The sequence below is a fragment of the Oryzias latipes genome, chromosome 4, assembly GCF_053564925.1.
Source record: "Oryzias latipes strain Hd-rR chromosome 4, Olatipes_Hd-rR_3.1".
Lineage (NCBI taxonomy): Eukaryota > Metazoa > Chordata > Actinopteri > Beloniformes > Adrianichthyidae > Oryzias > Oryzias latipes.
Window position 1 is genome coordinate 11,386,444 of NC_136240.1, and position 21,702 is coordinate 11,408,145.

Consider the following 21,702-nt stretch of genomic DNA (forward strand, 5'->3'; position numbering starts at 1 on the left):
GAGGAATGAAGGTCAGCTGCGACTATCGGTGAGAAAATGAGAGAGGAATTCAAGCAAAAAGGTGACGAAGACCAAGGACTTTGGCTACTGACGGGGAAAGGTGTGTGAAAGTAGATTGAAATGGGTGGAGAAGGGTTGCTGTGGCAACCTGTGAAGGTAGCAGCCAGGAAGACAAAGATGTTTAGACAAACAGAATAGTGAAAATTACAAGTTTATCTAAATGTTAGGCTTAAAGTTCTCATGTACTGTATTTCCATTCTAAAGTCAATGTTGTTTGTTAATGATCAATATTTTATTCATAAACAAAATTTATTATTTAAAAAATCTTTATTACTCTGACAACAAGGCCATTGCTTGACTGTTGCAAAAGGAAACATTCTACTATAACCACAAAAACAAAGTTGAAAAAAAATGAATACAATCATAAAATAATCTGATTTTGTTATAGCAATGGACTGATTAAGCAAAGTTAGTACTTTTATAACAAAAGCTTCTTTATGTCAATTGTTCACCACCTCTGCACATCCCTTCAGGAGTCGCCACAGCAAATCAGCTTTCACCTTTTCTTTGGCTGAGACTTTTACACTGGATGCCCTTCCTGTCCCGGTATTTTATCCAGACTGGCACAGAGAGTGGCTACGTATTTAGGCAGTAGTGTGATGGAGTCTTGCCTAAGGACCCACACTGGATGAAGCTCATTGCGCCCCCTGAGAAATGAAACCCGCCTTTCCAGGCACCAGTCCTGCATGCAGCCAAAGGAGCCATCCAGCTGCTGTTTTGTCAAGAGTAAAAATTGCTATACAAGGAAATTATTTTTTTTTAACACAGCCTGCTATAAAACAATTAAAGCTCCAAGTTATCTGTAGAAACCTTCAAGTGTTGTTTAGTGTCAGATAAATTAAATGTAGACTAAATCTGAGAATGATTGTGCATTGTTGTTTGTTTTCTGCTAGGCCATGTGATGGACTGATGTGTCCAGTCCATTCCCTGCTTCTCACCCTAACTTCTCCACCAAAGAATGCATAGAAAATGCTTGGATTTTTACTTAGTTGCTAAGCACAGTGAATTTTCAGCATTGTCACCGGAAAAGCCAAAAGAAAGATGTAATGCAGGAAGCATGTTGCGTTTCAGTAAAATTAGGCAGTCAACTGACCTCAATTTTTTAGACCACCTTTTCCTGAAACTACCCAGATCAGCCAACCTAGATCAAAACACTCTCAGAGACGTGCATTTGCAAGGTGAATGTATCATCGTTTCTAATGTTTCTCTTTTCCTTTGTTGCATGAAAACACGACACCTGTAAAATTTCACTTCTGTGGAGCATGCAAATGCTCTGACTTTTAAGTTTTGAATATTATCACGACAACCGAATTTCCTCAGAGCTAATTTAACTTCTTTCAAAGGTATAAGGCATATTTATAACTTTTTGTGAACATCATTCTTCCTCAAATATAACAGTTAACCACTCTCCATTAAAATTGTGCTCTTGCATTGGACAAAATAGATAGTTTTACTCATTTACCTAATTCTGTCATGTGGTTTAGTAAAACAAATAACCATTTTATCTGAAATAAAGTCTCACTGTTTGTCTTCTGCAACCACATTAATCATACACTACTTGGTTAAAGGTTTTTAAATTAATAACTTCATGGGATAGGATTATTTATCTGTTCATTACTGTTGTAATTACTTGCACTTTTACACAAGCTTCAAAAACAGAATCTAAGTTTATTATTCTGAGACAGGTGTTACATGGTGTGGACTTTCTAAAATATTTTGGTTTTTGTATATTTCAAGAGTTTGACATAATATAAAATCTTGCTGGATCCATTTAGTGTGGATGCAATTTTAAGGGTTTAGTGTTGAGATTATTTACTTAACAGTTATGTCTCATAAAACGTTTTTTAAGAATGTTATATATATAATATATGTACATATACATATATATATATATATATATATATATATATATATATATATATATATATATATATATATATATATATATATATATATATATATATATATATATATATATATATATATATATATATATATATATATATATATATATATATATGGTCTTTTTATTAGAGAAAAAGGCTCTGCTTCTTCAATCAAAATACTACTTCATCTCACATCCTCTTTGCACACACACACACACACACACACATACTACCAATATGTTCTCCCTCCCACTTTGCCGCTTTCACCTCATACTCCAGCTCTGCCTTTCTCTCCATTTACTGTTTCTCCTGACAGCATCTACACTCACTGCTGAAAGGAAGAACTGAAACCACAGCGCTGTGTGCGACTCGTAATCCATGCCGTTTAGGACACATGCAGAAAACGCCCATTTCCTCTGCTACTCATCTGCACTGGAAAAAGGTAGAAAATCTTTCATTTCTAAAAAGAATTTGTTTTTTTCTCTATAGTAGAATGTATTTCATTTATTTCTGAAACGCAAAGAGTTGCACCTGTAAGATTAAAGCAATAACATAACGTAAAAGTGCAAACATGTTAAGAATAAGAGTGTTTTAACATCTGATCTGGAGTATTAACATAACGGGAAATAAAATTGAGTTCCAGAGTCAAAATGGATGCAATAATTGAGGAAGTAATGGCATTTGTGGTATTTTAGCTTCGCTTGTTAAATTGATTTGTTTATGTCATGCAGACTTTGTGTTTGGTTTCAAGCAACTAGGAGGTAAGACTTGGTCTGATCTAATAAAACCTGCGGTGCACCAAAATGTCAGGTAAAAATAATTATGGGCTCAAGATAATAAATTAATGATCATCTGGCATGGTAGTGGCGCAGCTGTGATGGGAGGCATTTGAGAGGGGTGGCATTAGCACACCAGGGTTGTTCCTCACTTCCTTTATTCCCCCACCCTGCTCCCCATGCACAACTTGTGCTAGTCACTTCTCAAGAAACTCAGAGGATGTTAAATCATGCATTGCACTGCATCTTGCACCCTTGACTTACAATAATCTATGGGATTTCCCTAGGCTGTCACAAAGTCACTTCTTCACTTTGCTTATTTCCTCTGCAGCTCCTACAAAATTGAAAGCTCAACACCCTACCATTCCTTTATTTATATGTAAAAAAAAAAAAACTTTATCAAATACTTTTTCTTTTCAGAAACTAAGTAGAAGTTAGGTAAAGTGCCAATGTGAATTTAAAAAAATGTAATTTTTGTCAAGTCTTTTACTTTGTATATTTTGGATATCTGTTGGAGTTGTCTTTTACAACAAAAGGTTTTTACACAATTTAGAATTTTTCCCGAAACTATTCTTCATCTTACTCACAGAAAATACCTTTAATTAAAGGTACATATATCTGGCTTTTTGTAAAAGTTGTTCATAAAAATTTACGTTTTTGACTGTTTTGATTTGACAGAGAGACTCCTTGACTTTGTTATTCTGAAAATTGTGTAACTTCCATGTATTCGATGGAAAAGAAATGTTCAAAAGCAGTGTTTGACTCTAGATGGACAATTTCACCGGGATCAGCCACTCTCAAGCTCTGCCAGTCAGCAAGTAAAACCCAGAAAACTGTCAACTTCTATTTTTCTCATCACATGTGAGGGAGGGGGTTGAAGTGGTAGGGAGCTCAGCTAGGCACGCATATTTTAAGTCATTTGCACAAGAGGGCTCTTTTTCAATAATCCATTATGCATAGCAGCTCTGGCTCTCCCTGGTATTTCTCCTACCTTCTTGACGTCAGTTGCCATTTGTGAGGGTTGCCTTGGAAACGGCCAGCCTCCCCATGAGATGTCTGGTGGATAAGACATCCCTGATAAAGCCTTTTAAGGTTCTATTGTTGCCACTTTTTAAAAAAATTGCCATTGATAACAGGGAGATAACACACAGAGTTGTTGCATGTTGTTGTAAAATAAATGGGAACAAGTAGCATCGGGTTGATGTCCTGCTATCACAGCTTGATTTGATTACCAATACAGTGGGATGATCATAGAGAAGCACATCAAAACTGAACCCACTGCAATAAATCCAATTTTCACCACATTTCTGTTTTATCTTGAGGTGTTAAAAACAAAATGGTTCATTGGAATTGAATATTGTAACCAAAAGTGACTTTATTAAATACAAATCATCCTGTGCAGTAATAAAATCATATGAAAATATGAGATTAATAGGGTATTTATGAAAATGAATTTGTCCGAAATTCTTCTCTGGTTTGCAAACTTGTCCAGAGTTTCATACGGTCTGCTTTACATTTCATGTAATATGTAAACCAAATGGTAAATTAATCAACAAGATAAAGCTGAATAAAGGAATGTATAACACTCTATTGATGATTATGAGACAAATTTCAATAGAATTATGAGAAGATGTTTCATGTCAGTCTTTAAAATCAAACTATCCTAGTTTAGTTGTCATAGGCATTGCATATGTACTGTCAAATGTGTGGGCAGCAATACAGTTGTGTTACTGTACAATACACTGGGCTCCAAGGAACTATTTATAGCCTTACTGACATGACTGACTTTTTTTTTTTAGAGACTGAGCTATTGATGTGCTATTTTTAAAGTGTAAATTTGCTCCCTCCCTTTGCCTGTGTGTTGCTAAGCAATAAACAAGAGGACCTGATTGGTCAGGATCACGCTTGTAGACGCGCTGAGTGTGACTCGAAGTTGGCTAATGAATTTGCTTTATGCTCAAAGTAGGCAAAAATTGCAATAGTTGACACCTTCTTGTGATATTTATTTTTGCACCATATAATTCATCTCTTGCACAGACAGTTTCACCACTCAAATATAAAATATTTAACAATTAGTTGTAGCAACATTTATGTTTACTGATTCATTGAAGAGTTTTTGAAAAAAAAAATTTAAGATGACATATTGTTAGGAAATGTGGGCCCAAATGTTTGAATACACAGTCACGCTATGGTGTGCAAATCAATTCTGGGTAATATCATCCGCAGAAAATGTACCTGTCTGAAAATCGAAAGAAATATTTTACATTGCAACGACTGTCCTTTATAAGGTGGAACAGGTAATTCCAGTTGCACTAATGACCAATAAGCTGTTTGTCTCTGCCATCATGTTAATAGTAATCCTCATAATCTGTTTAGGGGGAAATTGGTGTGACACACCCAAACTACTGCTGTGTAAGTGAATTCAATTAGAAATATAATCTGACCCCATGCCTCTCCAAAAGGAAACCAAGGGCTGGGAAACTTTCATCCTCCCTGCATTGATTATAGCTCGTACAGAGATATGGAAAAGCCTTTCCCACTGCTCCCTTTCATTGGCTTCATTAAAAATGTATCCTGATCTAATGGAGATAAATTATTTTTTAAAAGAGCCAACTGGATGTCTCATCCATGTGCCATGTCTTATCCAACTGTGGATGAGACATGGCACATCTGTCTCCTGGTACAAAACGTTTTATAGTTTTACTTGTTGTGTATAGTGTTTTCATTTTTGTACATAATTTATTCAAGTTTGGTCATTTAACATTTTTTTTTAACATTTTAGAAAAAATATTCAATTCTTTATTTTTGTTTTTAGTTTGACTAGAACTGGCTAGACTTTAGACTTTTACAACCTCCAAAAGAACTTAATACATTTTAAAATTCAGATTTCTTCATTTTTTGTGGCTAATAGAACACATTTCTGCAGGAATTTTCTATAAAGAATTTTGAGGTTTTAAACTATAATACTTCAGAGTGAAAAAGGGGATACAACTCTGAGGACCCAGAAGGAATTGTTTTTATTGCTTTAATTTGCAATTGAACTTTAAAAAGTGCATTTTTTTTATTTTTTGTTTTAAAAAATTTGGATTTGACTTTTTATTTTATTTTACTTTTGCTGTCCATTTTGTATACAAAATATTTATTTAAAAAAAAAGGATGGAAGCACTTACATTTCTGTAGATTCTGCATCTGGGTTGCTCTACAATAAATTTTTTATGATGAGCTCTTAAGTCTTATCCTCCTTTTAATCATTATTTTTTAAGGCTTCTTTACAACATGGCTTCCTAAAGTTTTGTTGCATTTATTTTGTAGTTCTGTGCGTCTATATCGATATTTAGTGTGTTAGATTTATAAGTAACAGCCGAATCACAGCTACAATAATGACTCTGGTAACTACTTTCTCTGTCATAACAGGTCTTAAATTTGTTTCCTGTATTCCATTTGGTTTCTTTCTGTGGGGGGCTGGCGGTTGATACCATTCTTAGCGTAGGGGAGTTTAAGTGTAATCCGGACATTTACATAAGTACATAAGCATGTTTATAAAACGTTTATTGCTAAAAAGAATGTAAATGTATGATTTAAAATGTGCTATTTACGGCGTTTTTGTTTTAAAGTCATCATACTAATAATACTGAATGTAGTTACGCATTGAACACCTCCCCCGTCTCTGGTAGGTTGTTGCCATGTTCCCACTTTCATGGGTGTGGTGATTAGCTTGTTTGGAGGAAATTTTAGTCTAATCCTTCCCGAGTAGCATTCGCCTTGAACCGATATCAGGGACCAAATAGTTCGGGTTTTTTTAGTTTTTATTTTATTTTTTTATTTAAATGGATACGTTTGTACTTTTCCTTCCAGCTGATACCATGGTCTTCGCGTAAAGGGGATTGGTGTGACACTGATCGGAAAGACAGACCGAGCCAACATCCCACTTCAGGTTGGAGAATCTTCTTCATTATATGTTGACGGCTTTGTTAAAGGGGATTTCCGGGTATTCTTGAAGCGATTTTGTATCCCTGCTATCGGGTATGAGATGCGTAAGGGTGCATTGGCTTGTTTCCCCCTGAAGAGACAGCGAGGCTGTTGAACACCGCTGACTGTTTCTGTGGTATTTTCCCGTCTTATGCAAAGCTCTTCGTTGTTTGAAAGCAACAGTTATCCAAAGCGGCCTCTCTCTCTGTCGAGCTGTCAAATGACTGTCAAGCGGAACTACCAACATTAACCAGTATGTGTTGTAGGCTTACACTCGTGTCCCCCCCCCCCCCCCCCCCATTTTAGACATTCATTTTTCTTTTTTCTTTTTTTTACTCGTTGCACAATACGCTGCGTGTCCGTATTCCCCTCTTTTCTATTAAATATAAATGAAAGCCCGCCCTTATGCTAGCATCAACTGGTGACGGCGCGCGCTCCTCCTGCAATTTTGCTTCCTTGCATCACGAGCGCATATTTAACTTAACGTTCGGTTTTATGAGCTGACGCTAATTTCGCGCTGCCTGTTAATATGATGTAACCTCTGGTTTCCTGTTTATGGTCGACAATCAGTGTTTGAAGTTTAGCTAGAAGGTACAGTAGTTATTATTCTAAGATGTTACTGGAGGTGTGAGGAGTTTTATTTTGGGGTCATGATGATGAAGGTTTCTGGTAAGCTACCAAAACAACGTGAAGGGGATGAGCAACCTGATATTTTCTGTCTAAACGTAAACATTTTTGAATAGTTGTCAGCCAGTTAAACATTAAATGCGGGTCTTAACACTTCCAACTGTTCCAAAAGGTCAGGATTTTATGTTTTCTCTTTTCACGTCACTGTAAATGACAACACTTAAATCTTTTAGATATCTAAAAATAGTTTCCCTGTACTATTTTTATATTTTTGACTTTATTATGCAAATTAGGAATTCTGATGTTGTTTTTTACTTATTTAAAGTGAAATTTAGACCATGTCATTAAACAAAAATTGGTTTCACATATTGATTATTAAAAAACTTAACAGTTTATTTAAAAATAAAAGCTATTATCAGTGTAGTTTGCACAAAATAGATTAAAACAAGTAATAAATAGTTAATTAATAGTTGAAACAGTTAATTTATTGTCACACTGGAAGGTTTTGTAAAGGTTTATTTAAAATGGACTTCATGGCTTCTTCCTTGTCCAGCTGATATTGTATGCAAACATTAGTGTGTGAATGTGTGTGTGACTGTAAAGCGCTTTGGGCCTTGTAGGTAGAAAAGCGGCATATAAGTATACGCCATTACAATTTAAAGCTTTTGGCATAAAAACCCGAGAGCTTGGAGTGGAGCTCAGCTCAGCCTTTGTGTTTTAGTTTAGAACTTGAGAAAGAATGCTGAAAGAGTGAAAAACAGCTAATTATTTGGTTTCGAATTGCTTTTTATGCTTCAGTTTTGGCATTAATTGACGATTTGTGTTTCCTGTCATAGGATAACAATGGAAGAACTAAAACTAAAGGTGTTGCCCTGACATTCAAGAAAACTCTAAAGCATTTCCTTCATTCTCTAGATGTTTGAAATAGTCTTGGAGTCAGCAGAGAACATTCTCATCTGATGTAGCTGCCTGTCTGTGTTTTCCCACAGCCAATTCGAATGGGTCTGTTGATGCAGCCTCCCTGGAAAAAAACATAAGCTTGGATAATTTTTTATCCTTTTATTATCTTATTAGATATGCTTAATTAATCACTAATCAGCTCTTCCATATTTGTTTTAAATGTCAACATTTGAAAGCCACTCAAAAGAAAAAGAAACTATTTCAGCATGTTATTCTGATGAGGGTGTTGAAGCTGTGGTTTAATTCATGCAGTGATACCCTCAAACTCTTAAATCTACCTTGATCAATTGTGTTTTTATAAACTTCTTACTCCGTTTTTTACCTCTCATTTCTTATTTGCTTGTCTTTTACTCCAGAATAGTGAAACAGGTTTGTGAGGCCTCTATTGAGGAAGTGGCCTAGAAGAATCTCTTGTTTTCAATTCATGGCATGAACATTTTTTTCATTGTAGATCTGATTGCTCGTCTTTTCAGGTCTTCCTGTTCCTCGTGTTTCTCTGGGTTACTCATGATGCTTTTTGCAAAAGTTCCTTTTATGAATCAGCATATTTAGCCATAGGAGAGTTTTTTTTTTCCTTAGTAACCCCAAATCAAAATAAAAAATGCAGAGGAAAGTCTGCATGCCTTAAATGCCTATAAAATTAATGCACGTAAATCTTGGTTGATGGTTGATGATGTCGAACCGTAAAATCTCAAGGGTTTATGTCTCCATCATGAGATGTTTTTCTTGAATATGTATATTTTGTTGGCTGTGTTTTGTCTCAGCATTTACAACAGTGGCTCCCTACGTTCTGCAGCAGAGCCCCAGTTATGGCTGTGCCAAGCATCTCAGTCTAACGTAGCTGGTAGTCTCATCGTAAACAATAGGCAACTACAGCACACGGCTCCACTTTTGTTGCCCTGATTCTATGTTACACTCTCAGTCTTTGTTGGCTGATTGCGTGACTGTTTACAGAACTGTGGGAAAGACACAAGAAGCTTTAGATCTGTATTTATTTTAAAGGTAATCTACTACCAGGAATCAGTATTGTAATTTATTTATTTTTTGAGTTTTCTGCTTCGACTTTTCCGCATTTTGAAAGTTTTTGCCATGCTCACTAAATATGAGACCTGCCTGTTTTAAACACCCTGGTAATGAGAGGCTGGGTTATCTTTTCTTAAATTCTGACTCACTTCATATTTTGATATACTTTAAAAGTATGTCCATTGGTATTTTAATTGTGATTATGCTGTTTTTAGCCAAAATCCGAAAACCTTTGTCGTTATCTGGGACATAGTTTCTGCAGAGCAGCATAGTTCATTAGAAATTTGCCTCAGAGTTGTGGGCAACAATGTTGGTGCAGAGTAAGTCAACCCCCATTTTCCATCATCTGTCTGTTTACACATTCTCTGCTAGCTTACAGCCTCTTACATTTCCAACCTCACATTACCAGTGCAACAGAAAAAGGGCGAGCAATGTTGAGCCCTATTCCAGCTTGATTAGAAAAACAAAGATGTACACGCATCTATTTATCCACAAGTGGATGCAGCATAATGGAGCTAGTGGCCCACAGACTGTAGCTTCTACCTCACAGTTACAATCTTTTACAAACTGCCTTTTTTTATCTGGCCCTGATGTGTCACAATTTGAAAAAAAATAAAATTCTCAGAAATGTAATTTTAAGCTTAATTTTCTTCATACACGCCCTTCATCATGAGAAAATACCACAAGAAAGAAAATTTTTTAAACATGAGTTTCATTAGACTGGGTCTTTAATGATGTCTATCATGAATTAATCAAAACTTTAGTCTTTGTCATTTTACATCACAAGCCATGAGCTTTACACAAATGAGTGTTGAGGACCGTATGAAATACAGTGAGGGACCATGGGTGGCAGATTTAGGAGGCATAGAAAATAGCATAACAGCAAAGCTTAAAACAAGAGCCTCTCCCCGGCTTGTTTGCGTCAGCTGGATGAGACGGTGACGTCACTCCTGGATTGGATTGTCCATTTTAGGTCTTTATTCTCCTGGTGGAGAGGAATGAGCCTACATCAACTGCTTCATTTTTGTTGAATGGAGGGCTCTAAACTAACCCGAGCTAAGAAATGTCTCCAAAAATTGATTTAAATTGAGACCAAAGCGTGAGTTTTGCTTCTTAATTTAATATTTTTTACATTTGGTTTGCTGTACTGTAGAAAGTGAAACTGAAAATGTAATCTCAGCCTTTACAGTGTGTGTGTGTGTGTGAGTGTGTGTGGAGGGGGGTTAAATACTTCAGAAACAACTAAGTTGTCTGTGACACACGCCTGGGCTCCCCAATGATAAATCTGGTGGCCGTCTGCTCAGTCACGCACATCACGTCTTGCATTTAAAACGCATTTACCACAAAAAAAGGTTTGCATGATTTACACACTCAAAATGGCAGCAGAAATGCCCCCCCCCCCTCTTCTGTTTCACTAGACATGATATCTTCTGGACCATGTAGATTTGCCCTAAGTTCATGGCAGCCCCTCTTGTAGCACACAGAGCAAATAGTGCAAAGCAGCGACACAAAAGGCTGATTGAGTGAAGAAAGGTCAGGGCCCAGTTCAGATGGCCTTTTGAACCACACTGAAGCTGTTTGAAGAGCTAGCCCACCCTCCAGGCTGCCATCCAGATCCTCTTTTCCCCTGGTGGGTCTGGGTAGCAGCATAGTCCAATTGCATCACCCCCCCCCTCTCTTTTTTCCCCCTCCCCAGAGCCCAAACAGGATATTTATGTTTGTCTGAGGGAGAAGTTCCCATCCTTTGCTATCTGCCTGTTGATCTTATAATATTTTTGTCGCTTTGTTGCAGGTGTCAGCTGCTGGTCTGTGTGTGTGTGTGTGTAGGGGGTGTGTAAGAGTGGGTGCGTGTGGGACTGTGTGTGTTTATAGCAAAGCGTGGCCTGAACACATCTCACAGGCACAATGAGCGAGCTGGAACAGTTACGGCTGGAAGCTGAGCAACTACGCAATCAGATCCGGGTATGCCAACTTCTTTTTGTTTGTGTGCTTATGTGCAAGCATGTGTTATTTATGCAGTTGTATGACGTTATAATTATGTGTCTGCATGACATGTCGGTCACCAACACCATCATTTATTTAATTTCCAACAAAACAATGATGAATGATGAATGAATTATCAGGTTGCTTTTCTGTAAAAATGGATTTCAGAAAGGGATCCATCAGTCTGTCTTTTTGAGGATTACATTTTCTGTGTTTTGGCCAAATAAATAAATAATAATTCACGAATAATAGCAAAATTTGAAGTTATGTTATTGTGTCATTTATCGCAGTTATTTATCAACAAGCTGAGCGTAGAATAGTTGTTAATGTTTCCGTCTTGTTGCAGGATGCCAGGAAAGCCTGCTGCGACTCCACGCTGTCACAGGTTAGAGGCGCTCTCTAATTGAAAATAAGCAATTTTTTTTCTTTTCTCATTGGTTATTCCTTTTTTTCCCCTATGAAGTGAGTGTGTTGTTATGGTCTGCAGTTTCATTCAAGTTTCCCTTTTCTCCCCAGATCACTGCTGGTCTGGACTCTGTGGGCCGAATACAGATGCGGACACGCCGCACTCTCAGGGGCCACCTGGCCAAGATCTATGCAATGCACTGGGGGAGTGATTCCAGGTAAAGCTGTCATCATACTGACTCTCATTAGCTTCCTTTAAGTCATGTCAAGTTCTCCCCATTTACAAAAACGTGGCAGAGAATTAACAGAAAATGACAAAGCACTCTATATTCCAGCATTTTTTAAAGGCTTATTATAAAATGTACGTTATTTTATTTTTATTTTTTACAAATCTTGTTTCTTTTTCTTTTTTTGCCTTTTAACACTGTAGTTTTTCTTATTGTGAAATATTGTTTGGCTTCTGTTTGAAAAGATCTTTTTGTGGACTTGTGTTGTGCTCGTACAGCTTGTGGGGTGTTGATCAGCCCACAAAATAAGAATTTTATGATGAGCTTTAAATCAAACGTGTCAGAAGCAGACCTCCCTACAGGAAGAGGTCACTTGAGGCCCAGTCATGCAGCATGCAGGACGCAGCATCAGCTGCTGTAAATAGGGTTCCAGTCACTGGGCGTGGTCACGGAATCGCGGTGGCTGAAAGGCGGTCAAGACACAGCAGCACTTAAGCAGCGATTTACAACAACAAATCTATTTTGCTATAAAGCTAGCTAGCTTAGATTTGATCTACATTTTGCTACAATTCAATTAAATCGTTAGTTTTTATTTATTTAAATCAAATAACTATTTTATTTGCTTATCTAAAAGTACTTTCCACATAATTAAAGCTTTATACCGATCAAAAATGGAACAATTAGTAACTTTTTAAATCAAACTAAAATCTGTTGTTTTTTTTTGCCTGTAAAATGTATTGTATTTCATAAATCAATATTATGTTTTCTTAATTAGATTAAATCCTTTCAACTGAAAGTTCTGAAATGTATAAGAAGACGTTTTGTATGATTAGGAGATGAAATATAATTGAGTGCCAAATATTAATATGCAGAAAAACGAACAGCACATTTATGCTGTTTTTGAATCCAAAATGCAGAAAAAGGGGTTTTCAGCTGTGTGTCGGCCCCATGACGTGTTTTGAAACCACTTTTTCTTTTGATGTATTTGTTTCTCTATCTTTCTTTCTTTCTGTCCTCCTTTTTGTCTCCATAATACAATGCACTTGGGTCAGTGAGGACGGTCTCAGGTGTGGAGTTAAACTTCCATCAGTGCTACTAAAACCACTCAATTTTACTAATACGACTAATACCACTCTATCGCCACCTTTTTTATCTTTAGATATTGAAACACGTGCACTGTTTTACAATCTAACTTTGAGCAGATTGCAGATTGTTTTGCCAGGCTCAGAAGCAGAAAACATCTGCTCCATAGACAGCCTTCTGTCCTTGCAAGAGCTGTTTGTAAGATCGCTGTTTTTGTCAAATCCTTTTGCAAATGATTGCTCACTTTCATGTATGTAAATTGGACATTTAATAGAAATGGTGTTACAAACTGCTCTTTCTGAACTAACTCCAGTGAAATATGAGAGCAATGCAGATCATGTAAGAAGAGTCTGCATGCTATGATCCACATCTAATAAATAAGGATTTTCCTGCGATTTTTTTTTTTCTTTTGTAATTTTTCCTTTTTCAAGAATCATTGTTCTATTTTGTGTAAACTTGTTTTTGTCTTAACAATCACAAGACCCTCTTCTTGTGTGTGATGGAGCTACTGAGTTTTTTTTGTTTTGTTTTTTAATTCCTATTAACTGTAGATGTGAATGTAAAGATGTGCCCTCTGTGCGACCACACCGCAGGACGCCTTTTTTTTTCCCTATACAGCAACTGGCATTTGAGTTTGTTGGTGCTTCTCTTGAATGAAGCGCAACATTATCAATCTATTTCTGGTCCCTAAGGAGATGGAAAGACTGTGTTAGGATGGGAGGGAAAGCTTCCAGCTGCTTATTCATCTGCACTCACATCTTTCCTCTAATGTTCCTCTTCATACTTACTTTTTGGTCATTTTTGGGGTTACAGCTTTTTAATACCTGCAAGAGAGACTTCTTTTAAAATGAATATTACATAGGGAGGTGCTTTAAAAGTGACTCCTCACTAGGAGGAGGGGGGGATCATGGTAGGAACATGGAGTGGAGATGTTGTTCTGGATGCTTTTTGACAGAGCTTCTGGTAATGAGTCCTGGCAGTCCTGTCATTGCTTTTAAGTGCATGAACATTTTAGATTGTGAACGTTTTGATAGATGTGAGCTGAGTGTCATGCTGCTTTACCTCTTTCAGATTACTTGTTAGTGCCTCCCAGGATGGGAAGTTAATCATTTGGGACAGCTACACAACAAACAAGGTAAGGTGCCACAAATCTGTGGCGCTTTAACTTACAAACTCTATTTTTCAGTGGCTAAAAGTACATTTTAGTTTAGTTTTGGGAAACAATTTTATTGATATAGCTGTCTTGGGGAACTATTAACTGTAAAGTCTGGAGAAAAGTCTGAACAAGAACTCCTATTTAGATCTAGTCTAAAGTAATGTTGACATTGTTTTGCCTTTTCATTGGAATGTTTTATTGTAAATGGACATGTTCTGAATCCGGGTGACTCAACTGTGAGATTAGCTAATTCTGCAATAATAAATCCCTAATCCCACCAGACAAATCCTGGTAAAGTGTGTTTGAGTACTATGTCCTGCTTTCACCCATCCCCGCCGTATTTACATTAATATGCAGGGCGACGTTGACAGCATTGTTTAATGTTTCAGTTCAATACTGGAGTGGAAAGATTTCATTTGCGTTATTTGGAACATAATAAAAGAAAAACCTTAGTTTGAATGGGTCTTGTATGCATTTGTGATCATCTTTTGGATGTTGTGTAGTTGTAGCATAAATATGACTCTCCCTCTAATCAGATGCATGCCATCCCGCTGCGCTCCTCCTGGGTGATGACATGCGCATACGCCCCTTCTGGGAATTATGTGGCCTGCGGGGGTCTGGACAACATCTGCTCCATATACAGCCTGAAAACCCGGGAGGGGAACGTGCGCGTCACTCGAGAGCTACCTGGACACACAGGTAGGCCGGCCACAGATGAATCCAAACACAGGAGAACTTAAGAATATTTTAGTTTTTTTTTCTTATGTCCATTTAATATTGTTGAACTACCTGATAATTGGAATTACTGTCATAAAATGTTTAAGTGTGTGTGCTTGCATCTATATAATGTATTTTCTTCATTAAGAATGATCGTTTTTCAACTTCCTAATCTCTAATTTTTACTTTTAAATTATCACTGAAACTTTAATTTTTCTAGATGGAACCAAGAAAACGTTTAGCCTAAAAAATTTATCGTTAAAGACGTCAGGTTTATTTTTCAAGGCCGTAAAATGGATTCGATGACACGTCTTTTCATCTGAGATGTATTTTCTGTTGGTCTCAAGGTTATCTGTCCTGCTGTCGCTTCTTGGACGACAGCCAGATCCTAACTAGCTCTGGAGACACCACCTGGTGAGCAGCCACTCAAATTAAATCATTTAACATTTGGAAATATGCACATTCTTAAAGCATTAAATGACTAGAATTCCCCCCTCATCCATCTTGTTGTCACGGTGTTTCCCTGAGACTTACAGACAAGTAAAAACCACTAAATACATCAGATTTTGTTCCGATCATTTGGATTTATTTTGTCTTCTACAGTACAGACCAAAAGTTTGGACACACCTTCCCATTCAAATGAATGGGAAGGTGTGTCCAAACTTTTGGTCTGTACTGTACAAGTTTCAGGTTGTCCTTAAAAGGCAGAATAACCTGTGGTGTGCTGTAAATCCACAAAACCCTTTTTTTTTGTTGTGCAGTGCGCTCTGGGACATAGAGACGGGCCAGCAGTCCACCAGCTTCACGGGCCACACTGGTGATGTTATGAGTCTGTCCCTGAGCCCCGACTTCAGGACCTTTGTGTCTGGAGCCTGCGACGCCACCTCCAAGTTATGGGACGTCCGCGACGGCCTGTGCAGACAATCTTTCACCGGGCACGTGTCCGACATCAATGCCGTCTGCGTGAGTTTTGAGACATATAAATATCACAGAATAAAAACCCTTCACATCTAGCTTGAGATTAAAAAGGTTTCTTTGGTCCCCTCCTAGTTTTTCCCCAACGGGAACGCGTTTGGCACCGGCTCCGATGACGCCACCTGCAGGCTGTTTGACCTACGCGCCGACCAGGAGCTAATGGTGTACAGTCACGATAACATCATCTGCGGCATCACCTCCGTGGCCTTTTCCAAGAGCGGCCGCCTCCTCCTGGCAGGTTACGATGACTTTAACTGCAACGTCTGGGACACTCTGAAAGGGGATCGTGCAGGCATGTGACATATTTTTTCTTCCTTTTTTTTGTTTTGTTTTTTTAGCTCCGGGTAGGCCTGTAAAATATATCATAAGCTTATCGTTATCGTGAGATCAAGCTGTGCAATATGCATATCGCAAAAGACTGTGAAAATTGCAATAAATGGTTACTTTAAATGTGCTAAAACAATGTTATTGCAGGTTGAAGTATTTAACGAATCAAATAAATCCCTTTATGCATTTGACCAATTGGATGGAGCCCTTTTATGTTAGATGCTCGCCATTTGGGGTATAATTTTTAAACTGTTTCAGGGAAATGGAAATGATGTTTTTGGTTGTTTTGCTATTTGTTCATGTACCGCAAGTTATATCGTCATCGCAAATCGCAGAATTTCCTCTTATTGTGCAGGCCTAGCGTCTGTGTTTGATCTACTGTAACTCTTAAAACCGTTTATGCAATACGTAAACGCAGCTCCAGTGGATTCTGAAGCGGAGAAAAGCAGCTTTGCACAGATATGCTTACTCAATCAACGTAAGTCAGCTGATGCCGATATGCAGAGCTGTTTTTCTCCTTGCCACAATCAGCTTGATTTATATTGATCATAGCGACCATAAAGGGTTAATTTGGCTTTTCTTTTTTAACAGTCAGTCAACTTTCTCATATTACAAATTATCCTCTATTTTTTTGTTGCACTATTTTCACTTAAAGAAACGCTCAGTTTAGGTGTTAAACAATTAATAAACAAAAAATAAAATAAAACTGGATCTGTTTATTACATTTTTTTAAAAGTGTTATACAAGTTTCATATTAGGACGTGGTATAATTCCAAATCAAATCAATCGTAGAAGTTGGATGAGGCTGAAGTTGGCGTCCAATTTTAATTTATTTTATTTTTTTACTGGGTTAAGGGCAAAACTATAGCATATTTTAATGGTTTCTACATAGAATCTAGTGTACAAATAAAGTTTTTTATCCAGCTGCAGATATTTTACAAAGGATGAAGAAAGTAGAGACTGAAAAAGAAAAACCTCGGACGCCCACTGCCACCTCGCGCAGGCCGGTCCGTAAAAACATTGTCTGACATTAAAGCGCCTAAATCCTGCTTGAGAACGACCTTTCTATGAAATATGAGTTACTTTTCTCAGCGCTTTTTCCTACCCGACTCCATTTCTGAGGCTCTGCCTTTCGCATCATGTGGGCGCCGCCCATTTCATGACGTCAACCTAGAGTCAGCCTCGGTCAACTGCGTGTTTGCGTTTCATCCATAAAAACAGACAACATCCGAGGTCTGGCATAGATGGAGGCATATAAAATGAAAGCATTCAGCCAATTGCCGGAGAAAGTGTGTGGGTGTGTTAGCCTGGGGGCGGGGCTAGCAGCGCAGACTCTTCCTTAAGAAGCTGTTCCTCATTTGTCTGCATCACAATGTGAGAACCTGCTCGTTTTCATGGCTTAAAATACCGCTTTGAGGTTGCTTTTTGTGAGGAATGAACATGTTAATACACGTAAAAGCTCAAAAAGTTGATTTTGCACAATATAGGCCCTTTAAACCGCTGCATGGCCTAAAGAAGTTCGGAGAACACTGCTTTGAACTATAGAATCAGCCTGAAATTGTTCTATCATGTACTTTATTCTACTCCAGAACACAGTGGTGGTTTTGGTCCAAACTCTTTTTGCTCTCTCTCAGGCGTTTTGGCGGGCCACGACAACAGGGTGAGCTGCTTAGGAGTGACGTCGGACGGCATGGCTGTAGCCACCGGCTCCTGGGACAGTTTCCTCCGGATCTGGAACTAAACCAACCTCTCTGGCCGGATTCATCTAATCACTGCCCGCCACCTTAGATTTGAAGTCCCTCCCTTTGTATTCCGACTAAGGGGTGCACTTTGTGTCAACTGAAACCTTTTTAACTCCTCCCAGCTGTCTTCATCGCTGGTGACCTATCCACCTGTGAGAACAATTTCTACTTACTTTTCTTTTTTCATTTTTAGGTCTTAGCCACCCATGTTTTACACGGCAACCAAAATTAAAAAGCGTTCAGTGGAGTTGTCCAATCAGACTTAAGGAAAGCATAAAATAGTTGGGAGAATAGATTTTTTTTTCCTGGGAGGGGCGCAAAAAAAGTGCATCTCTTGCCATTAGTAACAAACAGGATTATTGTCTGTGTATAAAATAAATGTATATATATAAAGACAGTATATGTGTATAGCATTATGTGTGTATGCATCCTATATGCATATATAATGTGTTATGTATATATTTTTGTAGTTTACGTTACACCTTAACGTTTTTCTTTCTTTCTTTCTTTAATAATATTTTAATACATTTAAAATATCATATTTACACCATTTTCACACAACTCCAGTTAATTAAACTGGGATAAAAGATTAAAAAAGTGTTGGATAAATGTTCCTAAAAGTACCAATATAGGATCTTAATTTGGCCTGAAAATAGTTTTGTTTTGTTTTGGATGTGTGTTTTAAGGTAAGGCAGTGGGTAACTTTTTTGTTTTTTGTTTTTACGCCATCACTCCCCATCGTTTTTTCACCACATGCTCTTATTTTGAATGGAAACTCCACAGGAAATTCTTTCCAAGATTTTTCCACGGATTGAGCTTTCCAAAGTAATAGAAAAAAAGCATTTACGTTTAGGGAGATTCTGTTTTTTTTGGGAATGCTTTGGCTTCGACTAATGCGGGCTAAGGTATCAAATCATCTGAAATCAGAGGACTGCTTCCATCCAATCGTCTGCAGTGTGGTGTGGCTGTGAGGAGCTCATTATATCCCTACTTCCTGTGGCCTAAAGACATGTTCTTTTCTTCTTAAAGTTGAGATGAACTCCCCCTGTTGCCCTAGATTGACACTGTAGAAGGAAAGGACAACAAAAACGTGAGGCAGAGGCTGTTCCCGCCATTGGACTGTGCAATAGTGGAAGCCAGAAGGAGCAGGAGCGAGTCTTTTAAAAGCTTCATGTCAGGACCCGAACGGATATGTCTGCATCTTCTGAGGCTCTGACAGAAGATGATGCCCGAGCTCCACTCGTGTTCTTTTTTATTTTTTATTGTTGTTTTCCCTCAATGAAGAATCAATGGGTTGCTGTCGTCGGTGTGTAAAATGAGTGACTGTGCTGCCCAAAATCAAAATAGAACCAATATAGGTCTATTTAAAAATTAAAAAAAACAGGAAAAAAAATAACACTGTAATTTTTATCACCAAAACACATTTTAAACTGTTTGTTCCTCGTGAAGCGAGTTCACCCTGTAGACAGAATGTACACTTAGAGAACTAGAATTGCACTCAGACGGTAGTACAAACTTAAAAAATGACACACTTTAGAAGTCAGACTTCTGGTTAAGAGCATTTCTTCATCGCCCATCTCTTTTTCCTCCTCAAAAGGCTTTACATACAGTAATCCACACACAGTGTGAGTTGTCCCAGGTGCCTAAGAACACAAGTCTGCCCCCCCCCCCCCCCCCATGCTGGAGGAAGGACAGTTTTTGCCTCTCTATGATGTGGCAGCGCCTCTGCCTTACATTATCATTCAGAAGAAATGCTCATTTTGCCAAAGGTGACTCAAAGAAACGTAACGCACGGATCAATAGTAGAGTGCCATTTCTTTCTTCCAGATGGAAGCACATTCTGATGTACACTAAGACAACACACAGCTGTGACTGCAAATTCATGGAATTCTGCTTTCTATGTAATATTTTTCCAGGGTTAGTCTGTTTTTTTTTTTTCCAGTTTCTTTGGCTTTAATAACTAATCCATCCCGAGAGAGTTGCTAAAAATAGCAGTGATAGTATTTAGCCTGAGAATATCTGCTGTGTGTGGGATGTGATGCGTCTCATCCTCATTTGTGCCAATGTTATCCGCAGGCTCTGATGAGCTGTGAACTGAAAAGTCGTCCGTGTCAACAACAAAACAAAAAAAAGAGAAAAAACTGCTTGTGTTTTTCAAGTGCCAATCTTCTCCGTGTTAAGAAAACGGTCTCATCTGTGTTTCAGTTTGAAACCAACGTGTTGCCTAAACAAAAATTGTGGTTTGCCCCCCGATCCCCATCCAGGCAGTGCTTGCTCCGTACATTTCCTCTTTCAGTGGGAGGACAGCAGATGTTCCTGTCCTAACAGGTTCAGATGACAAAAAAGGTGCAGTGGGATGGTTTGTAATGGAACATTACATCATTTTGGGACGCATTCACTTCCTGATGGAAGATTCCCAAAGAAACATTGAGTTAAAAAAAAAAGTTTTAAAAAAAGAGGTGTTGATTTTTTGATTTGCTTGGCATCATAAAATTTGACCATAAAAAATACATTTTTTTTGCATTTTAAATTGGAGCTGTATACCACCCTGATGCCAGAATTACAACCCCACCCCAGAATGCTGAATATACTATTTGAAAAAAAGCGTACTGTTGATGTTTATAAAACACTTCAAGCTGGATTAAATTTGAGTTTGTAATGAGGTTATTGCTTAGAAGACTTTGTCATCTGCACATGTTGGAAATTCCCACATTGCTTTAGTTTGTCAGGGGCTCCTTTATGATCTCATTCAAGAAAATTCTGCACCAAAATTCTTTTGTTTCATCAGTAACTGCATCCTATTTCAAAACATTTGACTCTTGTAAATAAAAAAGGAAGTTTTAGCCGCTACCACACCTAAATTCATAACTTAAGGATTGTATCCTTTAACACTGAAATGTTCCTAAAATGTTGAACTGTTCCACTGAACCCAGCCTTTTCCAGCTTCCATGTTTGCAGAACTTTGTGAAAAACCCACAAAACACCGTAGTCCTTAAGAGAAGGAGAGGGAGACCGTGATGTTTAGCAGGCTAACATGTCGCTCTGTGTAAATCAGCCGCTGGAGCCTGGAATAGAAACACATGTGCCTGTGCAGTTCACTAACGCAAGTAAACTCTAAAATCAAAGAGAGGTGCTTTGACGAAGGTGTTTCCTTCACCTTGTTGCTCCACCAGTTCTTGTTGTTTTTCTCTAAAATCAGTCAGATCAATTGATTTTAGTGACAGTTTAAGTGAATGTGGATCAGTAAAGATGACTGGATTGGTGGTTGCTGCTTGGTTTCTGCAGTTTACTGTGACTTTCTCCATCCTCGAGTTAAACCTGAACGCTCGCTGTGAACCGCACGGCTGCCATCACAGAACTGTCGTCTTTTGCCTCCTACAACTTACTGTTCTGTTTTTATTTTTAGTGTCTTTTTGCCAGTAAAGACCAGGGACTTTGGTGCCATATAATTCTTTTACAGTGCTATTGTGTGAAATTATAATCACTTGGTATGGAATAATTTTTATAGTCCTTTTCACACCAAACCCTTTTTTTGTATTTGTACAGTGGCTTGGTGATACTGGTATGTTGCCATGAGTTATTGTGACCAATAAACAAAAAAAACTTTAACAAAGAGTTTTCATGCCTGTTGGTATTATTTAGAATCTGAAAGCGTGCAGAAAATGCATGACACGTTTTACAGGTGTAATATGCGGCTTGATGGATTTGCATCCAACACACAACTCCCTTTTGTGTTTTTTCAGGAAGTCAGAGGCGTTTAACACGAGCACGGTGGGCTGGAACGTT

At 37.9% G+C, this 21,702-nt stretch overlaps 1 protein-coding gene across 2 annotated transcripts; it reads left to right on the forward strand.

The window, feature by feature from the left end:
- Positions 1-2,241: 2,241 nt before the first annotated feature.
- Positions 2,242-21,531, forward strand: LOC101157764 (guanine nucleotide-binding protein subunit beta-4). 2 transcript variants are annotated; one of them, XM_020702287.3, is made up of 11 exons: positions 2,242-2,388; positions 6,578-6,656; positions 11,094-11,263; positions 11,631-11,669; positions 11,801-11,907; positions 14,071-14,134; positions 14,692-14,854; positions 15,220-15,286; positions 15,634-15,835; positions 15,923-16,139; positions 17,809-21,531. In XM_020702287.3, exons 3-11 carry the CDS (start codon positions 11,207-11,209, stop codon positions 17,913-17,915), a joined length of 1,023 nt encoding a protein of 340 aa, XP_020557946.1. In that variant the 5' UTR covers positions 2,242-2,388; positions 6,578-6,656; positions 11,094-11,206; the 3' UTR covers positions 17,916-21,531. The 2 variants fall into 2 exon arrangements, with proteins under 2 accessions (XP_020557946.1, XP_020557947.1); XM_020702288.3 differs by lacking the exons at positions 2,242-2,388; positions 6,578-6,656 and adding an exon at positions 7,154-7,282.
- The last annotated feature ends 171 nt before the right edge of the window (positions 21,532-21,702 follow it).

What these genes read in the sequence shown, in the direction of transcription:
- LOC101157764 (XM_020702287.3), top strand. Translation starts at nt 11,207, where the DNA reads ATGAGCGAGCTGGAACAGTTACGGCTGGAAGCTGAGCAACTACGCAAT. An exon ending in AACTACGCAATCAGATCCGG is followed by an intron (nt 11,264 to 11,630) that starts GTATGCCAACTT and finishes GTCTTGTTGCAG; the next exon opens with GATGCCAGGAAAGCCTGCTG. An exon ending in TCTGAAAGGGGATCGTGCAG is followed by an intron (nt 16,140 to 17,808) that starts GCATGTGACATA and finishes GCTCTCTCTCAG; the next exon opens with GCGTTTTGGCGGGCCACGAC.